General features: G+C 38.5%; 1 protein-coding gene across 1 annotated transcript in view; it reads right to left on the bottom strand.

Moving 5' to 3' along the window:
* The window catches only part of LIN28B (lin-28 homolog B), a 97,353-nt gene that overhangs the window by 29,229 nt on the left and 44,586 nt on the right, over window positions 1-23,538 (bottom strand). Inside the window, exon 4 of the mRNA XM_027895089.1 lies at window positions 10,925-11,109. Within this exon, the coding sequence (XP_027750890.1) occupies window positions 10,925-11,109 (185 nt within the window). The remainder of the gene's footprint in view (window positions 1-10,924; window positions 11,110-23,538) is intronic.

Raw genomic sequence — 23,538 nt, 5'->3', positions numbered from 1 at the left:
TGAGGGTTAAAGTATGAGAGTAACTAACTCAGAAAATGAAACAGCACCAGTTTATACAAATTTTAGTGATTACTAGTGAGACTTCTACCTCATTTTCTTGCAATAATCAGCCATACAACAGATTCAATGAGCATACAGCTCTCATTAAAAAAATGCCAGCTGTTTCTTTTCTATGTGTAAAAGAAATATATAAAATTGTAAAGGAGAAAGATAACTTCAGGAGGCTCCAGGGAGTTAGAAATACAAGGATAACGAGAACAAAAACATTTGATAAAATTATTTCTGAGCTCCAAATAAAACCTGTATGTTACACAATGCACACAAGGGGAAAAATTCCAGAAGTGAAGTGATACTCCTACATCTAGTAACATAAAATCACATTGAACTAATTAATAACAAGTAAATTAAACCACTCTGAGAATTCTTTGTTTACTTAGAAAACTAAAATGCTTATCACATTTTAAGTAATTATTAGAAGGAGATACAGGTACATATTTCTAGCAATTATTATTTGAGCAGCTAGCCATGATTCTCCAAAAAATATACTGAAGCAAAAAAATTTGAAAAAATGAGTCTGATCAACAGGAAATTAAAGATTTTTCATGTAATAACTAGAAAGAAGTGATTTATCAAAACTAACTCAAGAAAAGAATGTAAATAAAATGAAACCTTTATGAAACCCTTAAAAAGGTAAATGAATAGGCTTACATCTGAGCTACATACAACTTCTAATCCTATTGCAACTACTGATGATCCCTTCTCATTGATGGAAGAAGTAACACTGCATAATTCCCTAGTATAACTCATTATGCAGACACAGCCTTACACACAGTCTCTGTTGTTTTACATTACTAGTTTAGCACACCAAAAAGGCAGAGAAACTAATTTTAAACACTAGCAAATCTGAAATTGAATTTGAAACACAACTATTTCAACTTTCTCTATTGGTGAAAATATATCCATTTATCATTGAAAAAAACCCAAAGCCTTCTTGTTAAACTTTGATGCAAAGGCTGTTGCAACATTAATTGAGCAGTCTGTAGTTTGCTATTGTTTTCAGAGCTGTCTGAAGTAAATTAAATGTTTAGCATTTAAATTGTCTAACAGTTAAAGGAGTAAAACTCCAAGTGACTTCTAGGCTAAAGAAAACCATTCAGCATATGACCAGTGCAATTTAAATCAATTTTTGTACTTTCACCTATTCATTGTAAAAGCTCTAGTGCCAGGAGACTCAACACCCAATAAGATTATAAATGAATGGAGATCAAAGAAAAGAAACTGTTTAGCTCACTCCCATATTTCATAGGGAACTTTCACAACTCTTCCTTCCTTAACCATTCCATGAGTCTGTTACTGAGCAAATCCAGCTCTCTCTTACATGCCAAGCTCAGCTCACTATTCCTCCAGCTCGGCCACAGACACCTTTGCTCTCTCTTGCACGCATACAGGCAACTTCTTCCTTGAAACCAATCTCTTCATCTGTGTCCTACAGTGTCACATTACAGTTTCAAACAAGAACTAGTCCAAATCCCCTAGCTAGTGAGAGGAGAGTAAATGCTAATTCCTAAAAATCCTGTTATCTACAAATTCAGCATCCAAAAGAGAAGGAAACTATTTACACTGTAGTAACAGCCTCTGAACTAACATTTGAGTTCTTTATGATCTTTTCTCATTTGCTGCACGAAGTGTAAGTTATTGTATTATTCCTCTTTGGCTACTCAATTCAATTCTTGAACTCACCACTAAATCCAGCTAAATCTTGAACCCCAGAACTACTGACTTTGGGGCTTTCACTAAGATCTCTTAACACATTACAAATATTAATTACTTCGAGATGTCTCTATGAAATTGTGTGGTTTAATCATCCCAACGAAATGCACAGTACTCTGGAGCATAAGAAAAAAAGCCAAAATAATTTTCCAAGGGAGCCTTATTCTAGGTGCCCAATCTGAAATACTAGAGCACACAGACCACTTACTATTTTATAGCACCCAATACATTTAGGGCAAAGCTCAAACACAGTAACTCCAGATGTGTCATGTTTGTCACCTGATAAATGAGGAACACGCAATAAGCAACTACTGGAAAAGGTCCGTCCCAGATCCGCTGGAATCACCACAGTCATCGCAAGACTGCAGAGCAGGAGCTTGCATCCCACCTACACCTCAGCTCCCTGTGCATTAGCTCTTGACTTGCAGCAATCTTTCAAAATGGAGGAAAATTCAATTCAATCCCTGATTGTGTCTAAGGGGATTCAGGCTTCTCTGCAGTCCCTGAAGGCTGCCTGAACTTCCAGCTTTGAGGTAACCATTTGGAGCCTGAAAAAACTCTTGAGTTTCTCATATTGACACCATTTTCAATGGTCTGTCCTCCCTTACCCACGTCCTTTCTCATTCATCTCCTTCCTCATATCCCATGTTTGTGTTTTCATATTCCTGCTCCTTCCTAATCTTCTCCCTACCTTTTGTTCTTGAAGCATTTCCATCTGAGTTCCACCGTCTCTTCACTGAACAGCTTGCCATAGCCAGAAGAAGCAACTGCAAAGTCCCACTCAGTCCTGCTGCTTCTGGATGGAGGATGCCACAGCGCTGTGCAGGGGTGGCTTAAGCCAGTACTTTTTCCCCAAAATAAATCTACCTCTCCTGGTGTAAATATTCCCTTAAGCCCACGATTTCTTTCAGGACACAGTCCTTGTCCTATTACCTGCTTGAAAAGTGCTTTAGCACGTTGTGGGTGCACCTTTGGGAATGGGGTGGTGCACAGTGGGAGCAGCATCAGCGTTCCTGCACCACCACTACGGAGATGACTACCTCCGTGACACATTTCTCTTATATAATGAGCTGCTGAGCTTCTTGGCAAAATAAGATACTGAAGTAAGTTCATATTTTAAATGATTCATATTTAAGTAGGTTTGATCTTTAAGTGTCAAGGACAGAAACATGAAGCCACAGCTAATAAAAGAAACAGCTGTAGTGATCTGGAATTATAAAACTGCACAGACTTTATTAATTTGAAGTTAAAGGGCTCCAGAACTTTTATTCCTTCTGAAGAGCTTCAGATTCATCAACAGCATTAAATCAAAGGCAACGTTTCAGAAATATCTGTTTTAGTAGCTATGCTATAGTTCATTTTTCTCCAGCTTTTGAGTTTTTGGTATCTGTTTTCAACAGCCTAAACTATATGGCAAATTTTCCCAACACCTGGAATCACCATTATAATCTTTCCTCAGTGTTATATAACTATTACACGCGTTGAGTATGTTTGTTAGGTGATGATGGAGTGCAACATATCCAAAAAGAGCAAAAAAATGCAACCGCTTTTCTAAAACAGAAGATTTGGGGTTTAATTATTTACACTAAATATTTTCGTAGTAAAATACAGCATAGACAGCGTGCATATTTTTAAAAGATAGTTCATCCTGTGAGCAGGTCTGTTCCCAGTTCAGTCATGTCACATGATCAGAAATCAGCACAGTCTGTAGTCAGGATCAGTATCAACTACACAGAAATTTCCACAATAGGGGAAATCTTTTCAAATAGTGCTCTCTTCCCTACTACTTTCAAAGCACAAGGTTAGGTATTCGCTGAGTTGGACCCTGAAAATGTATGCACTTTTGTGTTTATTCTTGTCTACTTAAAAGTAATATATTAGTAAGAAACGGAACAGTGAGAAAGAAATTTGAATTAAGGAAGATGTTATATTAGGAAGATTTTTCTTTATATTAGGAAGAAATCATATTAGCAAGATTTTTCAGAAACAGAAATGATGTTTTGAAAATTATTTACAGAAATACTTTTAACATATAATCTATTGACTTTGTGCGTAATCTCTGTTAAACTGAGTAAAGTTCTCAATTCTTTCATGCTTTTAAATTCCTATAGATATGGGAATCATTACTGTGGGTAAGAATGAAGAGGGATCATTAGGTATATCAGTACAGGCAAAAGTCTGAATATATGCTGATACTTTAAATGAGAGAGAGCTCATCCCTTGATGAAAGAGAGTGGAAGAGTCAGAAAACACGAGGCCTAAAAAAGACATCCAATTAAAGAAAAATATTCTGCATTCCAGAACAGAGTATGTACTTAAGAAACCCATCTGCTGTGCAGGGACAGCTTTACTCTACATGAGCCTGCATAAAAATGACACCTTCCTACTCACTTCATCTGTTCCTTGTATGTTTTCAGAATTGTATCTCCTTACTTTAGCACCAGATTTGGATTCCTTATTATAAACACTACGAAAAATTTGTGGCCTATCTCAACTTACATGCATACAAACAGATATCAAAGACAACTTTCTTCAGGTTCTACTATGTTCTTAATACAAGCTTGCAGTGATACTGTATTGTTACACACAACTGTAACCACTTCTACACTTTGCTCAAAGGTGTAAGCACTAATCTTTCAGCTCTGCCTCCTGGCCCCCCACTGTTTGAGCTACAGAATTAGGCAGGAAGAGAAATCCATTATCTTTTGAAGAAGGCAACTCCCAATGCTGTATGCTGGATCTGGGGGGTAGAAGCTAGCCGTGTTTTGCCTAATAGTGCATGTTCCATAGATACTGGGTGCTATACATACCAGGCAGTGGCAGTTGCTTTCTCTTTCGTCCCTTAAGCCACCTTCCTTTCATTTTTTCATGCAGAAAACACATGGTCTTGGAGATCTGATTCTATTCTCATCAGACTGGACAGACCAAGTCCTGGAAGCACACTGTGTGTTTGTTATGCAGGAAGCCTGTGACTGCTGAGCTCCCTTTAAACACGGATGATGTAGATTTTAACAAGGGCTGTCTAATGAATATATGCAGTAACACTTTTCAGAGGCTTCTAACTTAAGTCTTAGATGGGTCTGCACAAAGACGAGCAAAGATTAACCTCCTGCCCTAGACTCTGATCCATCTCCAAGCTAGCTTTCAAACCTCCTATCCACAACACCAAGTGGCAGCTATTTTTAAAAGTTACCTACTTATTAACATTATTAACAAGGCCCTCTGTTTTTCTGGTTTTATCTCACTCTTGGAAAAACACAAAATGTTGCTAAGCCTTCCAAGAAGTTGTCACCCTGAGAAAAAGAGCAAGGATGGAAAACTTTGTCCTTAATGGTTGCAGTCCAGCAAAGACACAACCTTCTTAAAGTACTGGAGTAGTGCAAAGCTCTCAGGCTCTTTTATTTGTTTGTTTGGTTTTGTTTGTGGGGTTTTTGTTTGCCTAGCAGTGTTCTGCTGTTCCTGTTACAAGCCGTTCATACCAGTTTAGTGGCTTATTGTGGCACAGTCAGCAAATATAAATACTAGGATCATGTAAGAAAGCACATCTCAGACTGGTGTTTATCCCCATTCTAGCCTACTGTCTAAATGTGCAAATTGTTAACTATATAAAACTCTACACAAATAATATCAAGCTTTGCATGAGGATCCAAAGGAAAGTTGCAAATTCAGCAAATTCAGCAAATTCAGGTACTTCATCTGTCTTTTGCAGATTAGTTGCTGATATTGAAGAAATGCTTAAAACAGAAATTGCCAGAGATGGAAGCCAATACCTCCCTATTTTTACTGTCCCCTCCTTAAATATATGCCCTTGTTGGAAAAAAGATAGTAGGCCACAGGGACCTCACTTCACGTGACAATTTTATGAAACAGAACAAAATGATAGCAGTCTTTGCATTCTAAGCCTAAGAGGGGGTCTCAGACATCACTGGAAAGAGGAACTAGATACCCAACAAAACCACTATGAAGTAGGAAAAGAGCAAACAAGAAAATGCCCTATGCTTGAAAAATGGAAAAGCAAGAATTGAAACTGGAATGCCATCTAATACTATGTGAAGGAGAGTCAGGGAGGAGGTGTTCATGTTCTAACTGCTGAAACACCACCCTTGAATAAGCTCCTTTTGCAAGGCAGCATTTCTAAGAAATTGGTGCCATGCACCTTTTGCATTCCTTTTGTGTCAGCTTCCTTTTCAGAGCAGAACAGAAGAACTGTGAATGCAAGCTACCTTGAAGAGGAGCAGGAAGATTCCATCCTTTGTCAGTGACGTGCTGATACCATTTTGTGCCAAAGCCTACAACTCCCTGAAGCTTTCATCCATTTCTCTGGACACCTGACTCACTTTGTCTGCTCCCTATCTCACCCCAGTGCTGTTCAGGACCTGCCCAAAGTGGGTCCCTGGGGCTGGTCAAGGGAATAGTGGACGTGCCTCCCTTTGTCATAGTAATGTGCAGTGACGACAAGCCTGGCCTTGCTTCTTAGCTCCTAGGAGAAGGGACTGACAGGCTTTCCCTTTTCCCCATCTATGTCAGCCCCATCCATCTGATAAGCATGGGTTTTATGTGCTTCTCCTATTTTGGTACTAGTTCAGGTCTCTCCTTCCCAGTCCATTATTCTCATCTCCTTCACAAAAATCTGCTCGGTTCAAGGCATAGGAGGCTTTTCTATGAAAATTAGATTATACACTTGAGTGTGATTCACTCAGTAGAGATGGATTTCATATAATATCAAGTTTGATGTAACTTAGTATCATGTAACTCTGCTGTCCTAAAGTGGCTCTCCTAGTCCTGCTAACTTTAATTCCCCCACAGCACTTGACCATGCTGTCATCTCTGCCTGCATCATATCAGTTTAGTGGCTGTTTGTGGAGATCACAAGCTTTTAAAGAAGACTTTTAAGATTTTCTTATTATAGTCTGACTTCAGATCATCCACAGAATGTCTGCAGATATTAAAACCATTTTCTGACTAACTCAGACATAAACAAATTTTATGTGACAGTTCATCAGGGAAGAAATATACTATCTAATTATAGTTCCCCCCCCCCTTCCCTAAGTGACTGTATTTCCCCCCCAGTCAGTGGTTTAGAACGATGTTTTTCTTCATTTGAAAGTTATGCTTTTGGTCATGCTCCAGAGTTACTGGCAAACACAAAATCACTTCTTTTCTAATTGTTCCTCCTTCGTAGATATCTGCATTGGAAAAAGGTTTTTGAGGTGTTACATTGATGTTGCAGTGCTCATTACTGTTTAGCCAACTGAGCTAGAAATACACAGTTATTTCACAAGCCATATTCCTGTGACATAATTCAGCATCCCTGTTTATCCAGTGGCAATGGTTCATCAAGCTCCCAAATCCCTCCCTCACTGTTTACTTGTGAGGCTGCACTATAAACCAAAACAGTGAAATCAAACCCAAATCTCACAATGTACTGCTTATTTATCATTATTATGTATTATGTTTTTAAATCTAAACCACTTCTGATACAGGAAACTCGTGCTAGAAAGTTTCCTGCCATGAGTGTGATGTTGGCAAAGGGTAACAGAGGACTGAAATGTCACATATTTAAACTGCGAGATGGAGTTATACCCTTAATAATTTCTTCCTTGTCCCTCCCTTCTTGTTTTATTTTATTGCTTCCATTTTGGTGTAAAGACTTCAAAATCAAAAAAGAGAAAAACAACTACTGTCATCCTTCCCGTCTCCCCCGAAACATTCCGCATGGACTGAGGGCCAACCCAAGCAGACACAGCACTACAGACACTTTGCTGAAAAACTATCCAACTTTGAGCTCCTACTAGGACTGTTTACAGATCCTGGATAATACCTCTAGGTCCCAAAGATAACTCTAGCTTCTAGTCCTCTGAGTATCGTGCACCTTTGTTAATGTTGCGCCAAAGGTCTGTGGGTCAAATTTATTTAAATGTACGTTGCACTAAAAAAAAAAAAAAAAAAATTACAACCCATAAAATGGTTGTTTACCCAGTGTCATTTTAGCTGACATAGAAACACTAAGAAGGGGGGGGGGGGGGGAAGAAGAAAGAAAAGTTAGTATATTTTTTTCTTTCTTTTCTCTCCTTTAAACTTTACTCTGAGATGGTGGGCTAGGTTCTGATTTAACTTATTCTACTCTAAATCACAGATTAAAGTGTGAATTCAGAGTACTTTATCATTCCTACATCAGATGGTCATTCCTAGAGAGCAACACAGCATGCCTTTATGTCAGCTCACTGCCAAAATAAAGCAAAACACACACTGTTTGGCGTTTGTTAAAAAGAAGCTGCAACCTGTCACAATGGAACTTGTTGAAAATTCATTCCCTGGTTTAGTCGGGTAGGAAGAGACCAGGCATCTCTGCCATAGGACATCCCTTCTGAATCCCAGCTCCGTCTCATTTAGAAACCTCCCCTCCATCCCAGATTACTGTAGATACTGTGAAAAAGTATTTATGTAAGACACATGTGCATTACAATAGCTTAAAGTAAGGTCTGGGAACCTAAAGCCTCAAAAGTGCCCACAGCCACAGCTTCATTCCACGCAGCCCACAAAAACTTTCCCTTCCTTGTACTGACTGAGATAGAATGACCAAGTGGCTGATACCACTGGTGACAACTGCAAAGACTTCCCATCTATGTTATAAAACTAATGTAGCCCACAGTAATGCCAAAGTGGAAATATTATCACAGCAAGGTCCCCACAGCAAGAACACTGCAAATTACTGAGACCCTGAATCTATCATGGAAGCCCCACAAAATCTACCAACATTGGTAGCCTCAGTGTCATGACTTTTTTCCTTCCCTATCTGCTTTTCATTTCCACCCCTCCCCCCACCATATTTCCTATCTCTAATTCCTCTCAGTAAGTAGAATAACAGGATCCATTCAAAATAGGATTCATATAAAAAGATCCACTGAGACTGGGCCCTCACACCATTTCACTGATAACATAAAGGGAGATGAACATAGGAAGTTGGAATCAGCTTTCATAAATGGAGGCAGTTCTCACAGTACAACAGAAATCTTCAAGAAACTTTTCACTATACGTATTAGAAATGCAACTTTTTTATTGGCTAGGTATTCAAAACTACTTTTCCTTTGAGCAAAGACTGCTTCTCACCGAACGATAATGTCAATGCTACTTTAAACACTTCAAATTTCAGACTTTTTTGGTGTCTTATGACTTAACTGTAAGAATTCTGAGACAGAAGTGGGTAGATGTTTTTGCTCACATTTTCACATTCAAATTAATTCAAATTAATTTTGAGGTTTTCTTTTTTTAAAGGCAAGTGAACATTAGAGAGTACACTGTCTCATAGATCACCCCTCCGCACTGTTTTTCAGGTTCAATTTTCTTCTATGCTTCAGATATGAAAAAACATGACTGAAAGGAGAATTCATCTCACTTTACTTTAGAGACTTGTAAGGGAAGCATCTACAGCATTGGAAGTAGAGTCCCTTTGTAGCCCCTGAAGAGGAAAAGTGATAAGGCAAGATTCAACCCCAACATTTTAGATGCTTCCCTAGTATGAGACGAATTGCACTTGGAAAGTACTGATTCCTCTGCATTGACTACACTGTGTAGTATAATTACGTACATGTGTTCAAATCTCTTTCAATATGTAGTTTTTCCTGTCTACATACCATTTGTCCGTTTAAATTTCAAGGTTTTTGAGATAAGGACAGTCTGCCTTCATCTACATGTGCAACAAACAGGTCAACAGTATCACAACTGCACCACTGCGGCTTTCATTTCCAGGCAAAGTATGAAACATCAAGAACAATGGCAATGCTAATACCCTAAACAGATAAGTAGTTACACCCCATGGAAAAACCAATGGTTTAAATAACAACAGTACTGGAAGCCTAGATCAAAATAAAAAAAAAAATCACAACCATTGCATGCAACACAACTCTGAAAGGCCAGATATGGGGAGCAACCAAAAAGAAAGCTTTGTCCTGCTTACAAAGTCTCTCCTTGTTGTAGTTATGGACTCTGATCTGTTACAGCAGCAATAAATTTTGTTTATGGTCTTTAGCTTTTACAAAGAGGGTGAAAGAGGGACAAATCTCATGTTGTCTCCAGTCTTTACTAAAAGAAAAAAAAAAAGGAAAAAAAAAGGAAAAAAAAAAAAAAAAGGGAGCAAGAAAAAAAGTGCCTTTGAACAGAGGTGAGGACAAGTGGAGCTCATCTGTAGTTAATAAAGGTTCCTGATCACAAATTTCTCGAAGCTGGGCTACACTGCCTTTCCAAGTGACCCCATCTTTCCCAAGCTACTCTTTGCTTCGTAATTTGCAACAGAAGAGAGCCACCACTTCTCAGTCAGTCAGTACATTAAATACTGCAGGCAAATCTTGGCTGTTTGGATGTTCTTACTAGGATCCTTCACAAACTATATATTCTTCTTGGTCTCAGTCATTACAGCTACTGGGTTGGGCAATACCATGAGGAAAAAAGGGCCAATTCACCTAAATAAAGATCTCTTGGTTAGAAAGGTGATAAATTAGGTACAGGTGGCTTTGTAGTGAAGAGGATCGCAGAACTTCTTCGAGCCATCAGAGGCAGGAAGAAAAGTGTAACAGTGCAGTGCAAGTCAGACTGCTGCACATATTTAGAAAGAAGCGCAACATTCAAAATTAACCTGAAATTTGTAAAACGTTACAACCATTCTTCAGACCACCAGGCATTAAAACCTTTGGAAACACCTTACACTCTGCTCACTAAGTAAAAATATAATAAATTATATACATCTTAACCCTTACTGCAGCATCTACACTTTTTTTTGTATAAAACTACCGATGCATAGTTTAAAAGTCCAGCGCACACAATAGCCTCTTTAGCACAACATCTCACCTAAACATGACATTATTTCACTTGTATTCAGGCTGACCTCTCTTTTCAGTCTAATAGCAATATTTTCCAAATAATATTACATTCCTTTGCAGGCTCCCTCTAACTTAACAAAACCTTCTCAAGTAAAGCTAATCAGTGGGTGATTGATGTAATTTTAGATAGATATAGCTTTAATCAAGATACCAAGCTATGTGTAAAAGCCAAATTTACATAGAAGGGTTTCCTTTCATGAACAAATAAATGCTGAAAACATAATTTCAAGAAAAACTTGCAAAGAAAAAAAGGGGGAATAGCAAAGTAAGGTAATTACCTATCTCCCTTTGGTTTTCTTTTTTGTACTGTCTTCCCTTTGGGTCGTCTTTCACTTCCTAAACAGGGGCTCCCACCAGGGCCTGTTACCCGTATTGATTCAAGGCCTTTGGAAGATTTCTTAAAAGTAAATTCCACTGGTTCTCCTTCTTTTAGGCTTCTAAATCCTTCCATGTAAAGCTTGCTCTGTAAATAGGAAAAATACTCTTGGTTATCGTTGCCTTAAAAACAGTATTTACATTTATAATCAACAGGACAAATTACCCCATCTACCATCCTCCAATACATCGAACCTGAGTAACAGCTTCCTCTGCGTGAGCTACAGCAGACAATACTAAAAATTATAGTCCTGGATACACTGAAAACACTGCTCAACACTAAACAAGTAACAAAAAGCTATTTTCAGTATCAGCAAAACTGAAATAACATTTTCCTTTTCTGTGTTGAGTGTTGTAGATGTAAGAAGCAGAGAGAATGCTGTAATCTTAAAACACCTAACAGGTGTTGGGAACTGAAAAGGCCTGGAAAGAGAACAAATACTCACTTTAGAGTTAATTAATTTATGATCAAAATTTTAATAATTTGTATTCTTTATATCTGGCACATGGCTCTGCTGCTCTGAAAATGAATCAAAGTTAGAGCAAGTACAAGAAGCAGGAGGAAGGCACTCTGAACAAAGTCCACTGAGATAGGCAATTCAAATATCCCTAGTGAGCTGCTAAATTTCTGTTCACTACAGCAAAAATGTTATCTACTTAGCATGATTTATGTACGGAGTTGTATTTTCATTCACAGAAAAGGAAATTATCAGCATCAGGGCAAGTGAAATAAATAGTGACAGATCTTTTGCTATTACACTGCAGCAGCAAAATCTTGGACAAGCTGAAGTCAACAGGAGCTCACCACTGATTTTCATCACAACTCCAAATAAATTATGTACAACAGTAAGCAGACTTACAATAGTAAGTCTACATTCCAGGACAAATCTGATGAATCAAACTCTTACATAAAATGATCATCAAGTTAAATGAGACAGCATTGGAACTTTTTAGTGGGAGGGGTCGGAGATAAAGAGATAGACTCTGGTTGCACTACACTTGAATTTTAGAAATTACACAGTACATGAATGAGATCAGTTGGACTCATGGATAATTTTTAAAAATCCATTGATTTCCACTCACTTAGAGGTTTTCCAGGAGAGTTATAAAACATGTCAAGAAGGGAATCTTCTCTGCAGGTGCCATCCAACCCAGTCACTTGTCAAAAAAGCCGAGTGACACTAGACTCTAAATTGCATCTGTTACCTGACAAGTGCAACTAGGGAACATGTACAAATCCAATGGCAATCCCTGACATGGACTTCCTGTAATGATATTATGGGAGGTCTGCAGCACCAACACATACTTTAGCAGAGCACAAAAACTGACACAGTTCATAGTTCACACACAAAGAGGGAGCTGGTCTCTTCACAAGGATGCACAGAGAATAGGACAGAAGGCAACAGAGCTCCCCTTGAGCTTCTTCACCAGAAACTCCATCCCGACACAAGGAGAAGTTGCTTACTATAAACAGAATTAAATAGAGAAGCCCAAACTAGTAGCATAGATCTCTTTGCTGGAAATAGTTAAGACTTAGTTTACCAGGGCGATGAATAACCTAATCCAAAGGCCCTGTTTTCAGCAAAAGGTTGAATGAGATGAGAGCAAGAGGTGCCTTCCAACTTAGGCTTTTCTGTGACTGACCCAGTGCTGAATCACACCCAGTGAGACTGAAATACACAATTCCAGTTCCTTGTTCTGCAGCAGAGTTACTTTGGGGGACCTGTGTCACTTAACTTCTCCCCATCTTTCAGAAGAGACACACCCTTGCAAAGTCTGTTTCCCACGGCACTAACAGGTAAGTTACATTATAAAATAATTGGAAATATTTATTTTAATGAGACGTGTGAAAGCACACATTCCTTAGCTTCCCAAAAACCCAAGTACCAGACCAGCTGAGTTCTCATAGTCTACCCAGCACAACAAGACATTACCAACACTGGTCTGACCAAGTAGCTCAGGTGCTTGTAATTCCAAAGTAAGCAAGAACACAGCTCCATTGCTTAGAATAAAGTCCTATTTTGCTTATCCAGTTGTGCAGATCTTCCACCACATGTTGTAACAGTGTGAAGCATGAGACAAATAGCTGATTTTAGAGGCTAGAGGTTGAGCACTGTTTAAAAAGGGGAGTGGGAAATAGCATGGGGGAGCTGCAAGACACATGAAAGAAGAAATAAATATATCTGTTCTCTTAATCATAAGCTTGGCTTTTAAAAAAAATGAATACATAGGGTACAAAAATAGAAATATTCAAGTATTCTTACTAATGCAACTAGAAGACAGTAATTCTACATAAACAAATGAAACAAACCACCCAGGAAGGCCGCGTTACTTCAAGCAACCCTCCACTTTGAAATGTCTGTATAGCAATAAGGGGATCTTTGTCACATAATAAAGGAACATCCAAGTTCAGCATATGCCCAAAGAAGACACCACCCCTCATCAACTGAAACAGCAGATACTGCCTCTGGCATGAATCCATCTCTAGGTCCCTCCACACCTCAGAAAATCTTTTTAAAAGAAAAGAACAGACCAATGTGTATTCCGTCCCAAACTAAGCATATAGTGGAATGCTCCAAAACTAGACAATCATGACAACACAGATGGGTGCTAATCACAAGGGAACCTCAAAGGCATAAGCCCTTATTTTCCTGTAATACTGAACACAGCATGGATGCTTTGGTCTTTTTGTTTAATTGCAATTTAATGAAGATACAGTTAAGTCTCAGGAAGAGTTACATGCGTTTTCTCTTTCTGAGTTTCACTGTTATTAAAAAAAATGCCAAAAGGTTGACATCGGATATGCACGTAACATTGTCTTCTACTTCAAAATAAGTAAGTACTTGCTTAAAATGGAACTTATACCAGGGCATTATTAGTACTCTAAAATGCTTTTATTTTTCTGATTTTACTTTTAGCAACAGAACTTCTATTTCTGAATGAAGCACTCTATTTGTAAGAGAGATTTTTAAACATATTTAAAAGCCTAAATAAAAGAATAATTACGCTTTCATGAATCGCATGTTATGTGGGTGTGTATTTTTTGCATGTTTGTTTTTTTAAAGCACTTTTAACAACAAAAAATGTTGAAAAAAAACACTTCAAATTACTTGCACAGTACTCTCCTTGAATACACCTCAACAGCTTTTCAATTGTAGACATGGATTTGGTACTGTCTGACTTACTGTGCAAATGTATAGCTCCTGGTGAGATTCTCTGAGGGTGCAATAACAATTCAAAGCCATTGTGAAAAATGGCATTTGGAAACCAGCAAAACAAATCTAAAACCTGAATCGCTCTTAACTTGTCTAAAGAGTTGGACAAAAAATGTCTGTAAAGCTGATAATTTAATGTTGAGAGATCTAGCTCAGTATTTTCCTCACATTACTTAAACAAAACCAACACAATTAAAACCAGCCAGAGTTTCAAGTCAGTGAACCATTTCTAGAGCCCTGAATGGGGTGTATGGGCACACCGCCAACGAACAAAGGGAAAAACTTAAAAGCAACATGCTTTTCCTCGCTTCTCCCTCTTTCAGCTGTCAGAGACTTTACTGTTATTTTTACTAGCAGTCAATACAGCGATTTCAGACTAGAGCTTTTTTCTTTCTCTTTTTTAATTCAACAGGGCCATTTCTGGTGGGGTTTTGTGGTTTTTTTTTTTCTTTCTTTCTTTTTAATAGATATCCTATTATTTCTTGGTATTTTAGCCTATAATGTAAAATATCACACATCTCTGTCACAAGCAATGGCTTGGTCCAAAACACTTGCAATTTTGTAGTAGTAGTAGCAACAACAACTAGCGATAGAAAAATCCATGATTCCAAGTTTAGGGAAAGCATTTCCTACTACAAAACAAAAACCAAAACTTAGCAAATATAAATAGGATTAGCAAGATGGTCCACAAGAAAGTACCACTTCCTGGCCAGTGTCAGCTAGTGCTTACAGCTCTCACCAGGCTCTACAAAAGAAAGGAAGTTTGGAATTAAGGATCATTATAGGGGCCCAATTGCATCAGGTATGTGTGCATTACTTGTAATAATGTGTGGGGAGTAAGTGCCTACTCACAACAACTTTGCCATTTCTAGTCAGGACTGCGAATAACTGCTGTTGCAGACTTTAAATCCTTTAGAGGAGGAAGGGGAAAGTTATTTGGTGGCATTCTGCTTACATCATTTATTTTCTGTGTCTCTCACTTCTGCCCCTTTTTATCTAGTGATTGATTGATTGCTTAGTACAATGACCAGACGCCACTAGTATGCAAGGTTTCCAAAAGTAAGAAAACTGTTTTCCCTCCAAAATTATCTACAATTAAATCCAGACATGAAGGAAAGCATATCCTGAAGCCCAACCACAATAACAATTGTTAAGAAAATATCTCCAAAACAACCTCAGACAGTTCCATCAAGAGCCAGCAAGCTTTGAGTAAAGACACAGTAAGAAGACACAGAAGTAAACCAATTTACACTGGATGTATATTAATGCTCTTACCTGCAATAGGTCAAAACTACTGCAAAATACTATTAGTTACATGATACAACTTCTACTGCAAGGACTTTTGCTGTCCACCAAAATTCTATTTCACCAGGTTTGTGAAGACCATGTATTTTTGCGGGCAGAATGCTGAAATAAACAAAAAATCCACTACTCTGAACAACATCCCCTCTGAGAGCAGCATGCTGCTCTGCTGCACTAACACAGAATCTGAAGATTGGGCACTTGCAAAACACCTCACCACTGCTCCAACTGACCTCAAGGCCTTGTTCCTGCTCCTGGAGGCTTATCTTGCACCAAATCTGGCACTTCTTTCAGTCCTCCCCATAAGCCAATTTAACTCACTAATCTGACAGGAAACAAACTCAGTTTAAAAAGAAGGGGGGAGGATAAGAGGAAGAGGAAACAGAGATAGATTTCTGTTTTTCCAGTGAGCTAAATCTATTCACAGAAATGTTCAATAAGCTCCTGGGCATACACAGTGGAAACGGCAACTTTTGAGATGAGAGTGTGTTCCTTAATATTCTAAGTAAAAAAGAAAACTACAGAATTATAATTTCTTTTGAAGTTCAGTGTAACACAAATTGACTCTAAAATCAAGCTTCGAAATGCAACTTCTCAAAGATCTGCACTTCAGCTCTTAGACAATGAAGAGCCAGGTACACTACATCTACAATGTTTATGAGAAAGGGTGAGCTACCGCAAGTAACTTTACAGTAGAGAAAGAACTGTTACGTAGGCAGTAACCACAATGCAGCTGCTACACTGCAATTTCACATCTTTATTTCTTGGAATTTGTTTCTGTCTTGAATTTCCACCATGACCGTAGTCATGTTCATAACCTTGTTTCCATTCATCATCCTGTCGCTGTTGCCACACTGTTATTCTTCTTACTGAGAAGTGTGCAGAGGTATTTATTTAGCTTTTGAACAAAAAGGCTCTAACTCAAGACCGCTCTCCCTATACAACAGAAGGATTTCTTCTTTTGCTATTTATGTGTCTAAAGGAACTTTTACTAACTGCTTTATGTCTTAGGAAGTTTAAATTAATTCTAACTTAAGTTAATACTTTCAATTCTTGTTTCACCACAACTTCCAAGAAGTGACTTCTTTTGATAATCTGCTCCTTCTTTCTGCATTACCTTTTCTCTGCTAGAAGGATAAGGTAACTTCCCACAGTTCTCCTTTTCCTTTATAATTCAAGTTGAACCTTTTCTCCGTTTACACCTCCAGTGCTTCAGCTCACCTACGTTCACCTAATTTAACACGTTTGTCTGAAATTGTTACTGACTTTTTGTTATCCCATTTAACCTAAACAAAATAAACACAGTTCATGTCTTATCTTCATTTTTTTAAACAATCATATTTTCTGTAAGGTCAGCAATTCCTACCAAGTCCAAAACAACACAACTTCTATTCCGAATTGCTCTTTTGGTAAGAAAACTATTGACTGTTGTGAAGACAGAAATATAAAATCATTATATCATCATTTGTTTTTAGATATAGATCTGGCCTATTACGTAGCCTATTTATAATGTTACTATATCTACTAGTATTCCTCTCTCATAACATTGTTATTACATTGTCTGTATATAAATCTAAGCTCAAGACCTACAGCAAGTACTTCATAATTCCTTCCCAAAGTGATTTTGGCGAAACAGTGTCCACACTACTCTTTGCATTTTTACACAGTGCCAACTCCATTCATGACACCTTACTAATTTCCTGCATAATTTTCAATATTTACATGCAGGCCATGAATGTTATTTGATCATGTTTCCACTGCCTCTAGATCTGGTTATAGATTCAGCACCAGCTATTCTAATTTTGTATACTAATAAAAAGAGCCTGGACAATATGCATATATTTTGCTTTTTCTCCCTGACCCCTCTTTTCTTGCTGTAGTAAGTGTATTTTTTTGTTAGTGTAGCACCTACATAACTAGAGTTCTGCAACTTTCATCCTTATCTCCTTTGCATAAACCATTTTTTTTTACTGCATGTGCAATTCTCACCCAATTTTCCTTTTTCTGTGCTTTAATATCAGGCATGAAAATCAAACCAGTCTCTTCTCTCATTTCTTAGTTTGTATTTTCCCATCAGTCATGATGGGCACAAAGTAAGAGAGAATTGACTCACTTTAGTCAGCTTAAAGCCTTACAGAAGTCTCACATTAACTCAGGAAGAAAACCGTTTACCTCTTCTTGGTAATATATTTATTCTGTTTCTGCTCCCTGAATCAGTTCTATGCAGTCAAAAAAAACCACCAGCACACCTCAAAAGAAGCCTTGCAAGTGTGCAGCCATGGCACATAAGGCTGTCCTATGCAGCACCTTGCCAACTTACCAATTACAGTGCCTCAATGATCTCCCGAAACCACACCATTAATCAGACAGGTTATATCTTCTGAAGTTCACCCACAGGGAAGCACCTTCTTCTCTTAATGTCTCCCAATGGTCAAACACCTCCAAGCTCCCTCCTCAAAAGTGTTCCCTTGCTACCAGCTGACCACACTGCCTTTGGGAGCCCCACAGATTCCCCAGGATGGGGGCCCTTCCCTTCCTTTGCTAGCCACTTGAGCTATTCTGCCCTCAGGCAAGTGCAGTCACTTCATGCAACTGAAACCACCTCATCCTCTGTTGCAAATACTCATCTGCTGTAAGGCAGTTTTGCAGAAAGCTGAAGGTTCTTTCTACAAACGTTAGGAAAGCAAGAACATGACTTTTTATGCAACTGATAAATAGGGTAGATTATCCCCTTTCTCTTTTCATTAGGAGGACATGCTCCCCCCCCCCTCGTTTTTATTTCTTTTATGATACAAGGGCCTGATGTTGAGCTGAACAGACTCTCCAAGACATCCTGATATTCAATACATTTTAGTGAAGCTTCAAGTAGAAACCCTACCAAGGGGGAAGAAAACTAGCATAACTGTTAGGTGTACCTCCTCTGCTGACAACATGCCATACACTGAAAAATTTATGACAACGGTGAGCTACAAAGTTTTGTGGTGTCCACCTAGCCATAGTATTTTTCAAACCTCCTCTCTATGTTAAAAACACAAACTTCCAAGGCAGAGATCAAAACGAGCCATTCCTGCAGCTCATCTTCTATTAAGTGAAGAAAGGAGGTACCATACAGAGTCCTACACCTTTTTTCCCCCTTTATGGGGGGGAAAAAAGCCAAACCCCCCCAAAAAAGAAAAAAACAAAACTCACAAAGAAAAATGGAGTGGGCCACCAGAAAATCCATGAATACTACCAAGTCTGGTTCTCTCATTTCTTCCACAAGGGATACAAATACAACAAAAACTGCAAGATGTATTTGGCTAAGATGTCTCCTGTCAGGCATCTCTCCTGCAAGTTTAATGGTGAGGATAGAAAACAGCATAGCTATAATTCACTCATTTAAAAAAAACATGTTGAATATACTGAAACACAGTTCTCCTCTAGAAGATATAAAAATTAGCCAATTTCAATGTAGATCATCCCATAAACAGAGGTGGAAATGCAAAAGCACAGGAAAGAGTAATGTAAAACCCACAGTTTGCTGCATTTCTCAAGTACTCAAAGTGTACTCTGGTAGAAAGCACAGACTCAGTGGTAGAGTTATCTCACCTAAACCACAGTTTCCTCCAGATTTATTACACCTTTCTGGTTTCGTTAACCATATTTTCAGAAAAAACTGCAGCACCTCTATTTTCCATGCCTGTCCTATAATGTCTATGAGCTTCATTTCTGTGCTCGTCTATACACCCCCATGCATGGAAAGACAATCCCCCGAGCCAGGAGATGTTTAAGATATATAAAGGTTTCTTATCCACCTCCCTCATCACCTCCCACCATCCCAAGAGACCGCATATAATTAAAAATAAATTAGGCCCAGATTGTGATCAGCTAATTCAGATGTAGCAGAATCTCTCTCTGCACATGCAGCTTTCCCTTCCTCTGCACAAATGTGGCCCAAGAGTCATGTTTTCTTACTTCAGACCCTTAATATCCATCTCTGGGGAAGCTGCTCTTAAACCTTAAATTGTATACCAGTAGCAGAATGCTGTATACCAGCAAAATACTGAGAAAGCAGTTCACCCACCTTTTTGCAACCCTTTACGGGAGAAAATTAAGCATTTCACATCTCACTGGTAAACAGAAGAATGGTTAACACTGTGGGCAGCTACAGGAGCCACAGGCTGACACTAAAAAAACCACGTTTCAAACGTAAGAGTCAGGAAATTAGCAATACATAAGGAGCCCTGAACCTGTTATCTCGCCTTATTCTCATGGCAAAATATATGCTGATTATATCTGCCTGCCTCTTTCTTCCTGAATCACAGTGTAACAGGTAGCCACCAACAATTCTGCAGCCCAAAAGGGGAAGAGAAGGTTGGGGTGATTGCAGCTGGGTTGTGTTGGTAGATACAGACTAATACATAACCAGGACAAAAAGAATCTTACTTGTGAGCAGTAATGAGTTAGGACTGTGGGGTGGGAAGGATGGAAGTAAGAGGATGGTTTTTGGATTGTGCTGGAACTCAGCAATTTGACTTTCTCAAGGGGGAGGGGTCAAGGTGGTGAAAGGGCTGGGTCCTGCCAGAAGACCAGGGATGGTAGCCTATGAGGAATGGGCTGGGGCAATGGCCTGCCTGATGATTTGATGATGATGAACCGATCTGTGAAAAAGAAGCTGCCTACAATTACAGCAGCTACAGGTTCTCAAAGCTGCAGATGAGCCAACTCTCCCCAGGCTGTGTAGATACATGAGTGGCTCAAGAAGTGGAAGCAGAATGAGGGTTTATAGCCAAATCCTGACTTGGGCTGTGCTAGCAGTCCACCCTTGCCCCTACCTCCTTTTTATCTCCTTCTCCTCTGGTTGGTCCCAGCTACCTATAGGCTAAAGCCTGAAGGACTGTCCTTATGTCACCTCCGCCCTCTCTCAGGCCCTGGGCTGAGAACTGGAGCCTTCCAGCCCAGTACAGTGCCACAGCTGCAACCTCCCAGGTCCTCACCTCAGAAGTCCGAGATCATGCTGCAGAGAATGCTCTCTGAAAACTGCCATCAGCTGCATTAGTGCAAAGCCCCTCCATGCTTTAACAACCTCTTCTAATTCTTCAGAGAAGAACGCTTTCTGCTTGAAAGCTATTGCGAGCTGGGGAATGAGGGAGTAAGTGAACATGGGTAGTATTTTAGCCAGCTGAGAGTAACTATGCCCTAAGCAATCTCAAGATAAAAATCCATTATCTTGTAAACAGACACCTCTCTTGAACCACTCTCCAGCTTTTGTGCAAATATTGCTTTATGGTACAGGTGTCCTTGGTTCCCACCAAGGACTCACACTGCACTGTGCAAGGGGTCCTACAGAAATTACACAAGAAGCCATCAACAGGCAATACACCAACACTACTAAATCATTTAGAGGTCAGAAACTATACTTACCATCCATTTTTAAATTCTGTTCATTTCATATGTCAATATATAAGCAAAACACAAAAATACAAAAATATTGGTTAGAATATTTGTTTGCTAAAATCACAGTCACCATGCACACAAAAGTAAAACAAGGATATCTCAAAATCGGTGGGGTTCAAATGTTGTTCATAAAGCAAAGAAGCAATAGGCTGAAATTTTTATTGGGACTGGTTAGTTCTTCTCACAACATTACCTACTGCAAAACCAAAACACTTTTTCCTTTACAATAAAAGCAAAATTAACAGCAATATTCACTGTAACATTAACAATTCCGGACTTATGATTCAAGGTCTCTATGCTCTTTTAATTTTTGGCTAATCTTCCTTAGCTATGCTTGTACAGCAGATTATACACATTTACTCAATTTTTAACTTTTTTTGTTTTAGCAATAGATAAGCTAGTATGCCATCAGTCCTACCAACTTATAGGCAGCTATATTTTCATTTGATACAATTTAATCAAAGTTATGAATATATATTAGGTATTAGATATTTGAATAAAAAACCACATTTTTTTGGATGAAGAATGAGCACAAGGTTATTTTATACTTTAGACCTTAATCACCTTTTTTTTTTTTTTTTAAGGAACAGGAGTAGCAGATGATCTAAATACTTGACAGTTAAGCTAGTAATAAATGTCTAACTGGACATAACAGAAAATGAGTGGGTGACTTCAAAATAAACTATTTTTTAGAAATACAGAGAGGTAGAAGGAAATAGCATTGAAGATTCAAAAAGTAACTTGAACTTAGCAGCACTTTAAAATTAGTATCTGGGACAGTATTTAATTTGTAACTTTACTGTGAAGTAGTTCTCTAAAAAGCTGCATTTTAAAACCTGACAGAAATGGTTGGTTCAGAGCCACTTCTGTTATCAAAGCAGAAGCTATATTCTAGTACAAAAGACACAACCTCTGTTTCAGTGAAACACCTCTGAATTCACAATGATAAAAATGAGAAAACTGCAGTTAAGGCAAAACCCTTCTCAAGTAAATGGGAGGCAGATTAATTTTTATGGAAGAAGACAAAAGATTTGAATTATAAAAGATAAACTATTTTAAATTATTCTCATAGGTGCTGCAGAGGTACTCAAATACTTGAAAAACTTTACTTTTAAAATAGTATTTTATTACTATGGTTATGATTCTATTTATTTGGGAGGTAACTGTGAAATCAGAACATCATGTATGGAACTGCATTAATCAAATGACAATAACACTGGCTTCTGCTCAGATTTCTCAACATAAGACTGCTTAAATATTATTTAAGACTCCAATATTGAATCTGTCATTTGTATGTCCTCATTTTAGTATGCTCTGACAAAGAATGTAAATGTTTTTCGAGGCCTCATGAAAGAGGGTCAGACCAGCTGCAGCAGGAAGACACAAAGGGGTTCCTTAAGGACAAGTCCTTCCTCTTGCAGTCTGCTGACACAGCTCCCGAAAACACTTTGGGAAGAGCACACCCAGAAGTATCAGCCTGCTAATTCTGAATGTGTTTGCTTTTGTGGGTTGATTACACCTCAGATACACCAGACATATCTCATTATGAAACCCAGGCAGGTGACTAGTTCTGATGCAGTTGTAAGGCAAACAATCCATAGGAGAAATCCTTCCAAACACACATTCGTGGTTTACTTGCCTTCACCTAGTAACCTCCTTTCAGCATAATGATTTGAGCTGTAGACTCTCCCATCCTTCTTTCGATACTAAAAGCCCATTGTTTCACAGGGCACTGATGGCATATATGGCAAGCCCCTGCCTGCTGGGGGCACAGATCCTGGCTGACAAAGGGAGCACAAACAATGATTGAGGATATCCTCTTCCAAATACCCTTTCCAAGCCAAGGGCTCACAAGACCAGGGACACTCACTTTGCAGTAGTTTTCTTTACTTCCAAGAAAAAGAAGTTTATTTATATTGTACCTATCTGTAATAACATTTAATCAGTCCTCTGCATAATGATATTATTTCTCTTAATGCTGGCTGAAGACTTTTCTTCCTCATAATATTACACTTCATATGGGAGAAAAAGCTAGAACTACATAAAAATTGCATTTTTTTCATCACAACATATGAATGTTTCCACTCAGCCTTTTTTGCTGCATTAATGTAATGGTCTAGTCTCACAGACAGCCATAACATCAGTGAAAGCTGCCAACCCTCCACCTTCCCTCCCTGCACCAACAGCTCAGTATCCCCCCCAAAAGTGAAATCCATGAACGACAAAATACAGCCTGAAATCTCTACCATCTATACTACTCCTTTACAAGTCCAATAAAAGTGGCCTGCTTTCTGAGCTGTTTGCTTTTAATACCAGAAGTAAACAAACTCCAGGCTCCATTTTTATTGGACTGTTTCAAAGAGAAAGCTCCAAAGGCTAAAATCAGAGCTACATCATATGGTAACTATAATGCAAGAAACACAGCTGAGTTGTAGGAAAGAATAAATTCAGTGTATTAATTCTTTTTCTAGACTCCTTTCAGTGACATATGACTATATTCACAGCATTTATTTTCTGGCTGTTATGTAAGATGCAGCCACTCGTAGCTGAAAGCACAACACCTT

Source organism: Empidonax traillii, unplaced genomic scaffold (assembly GCF_003031625.1).
Source record: "Empidonax traillii isolate 1590-97213 ecotype Southwest subspecies unplaced genomic scaffold, ASM303162v1 scaffold16:size2589160, whole genome shotgun sequence".
NCBI classification, from domain to species: Eukaryota; Metazoa; Chordata; class Aves; order Passeriformes; family Tyrannidae; genus Empidonax; species Empidonax traillii.
The sequence above is the reverse complement of the archived record's forward strand: the minus strand, read 5'-3'. Positions and strand labels throughout refer to the sequence as shown.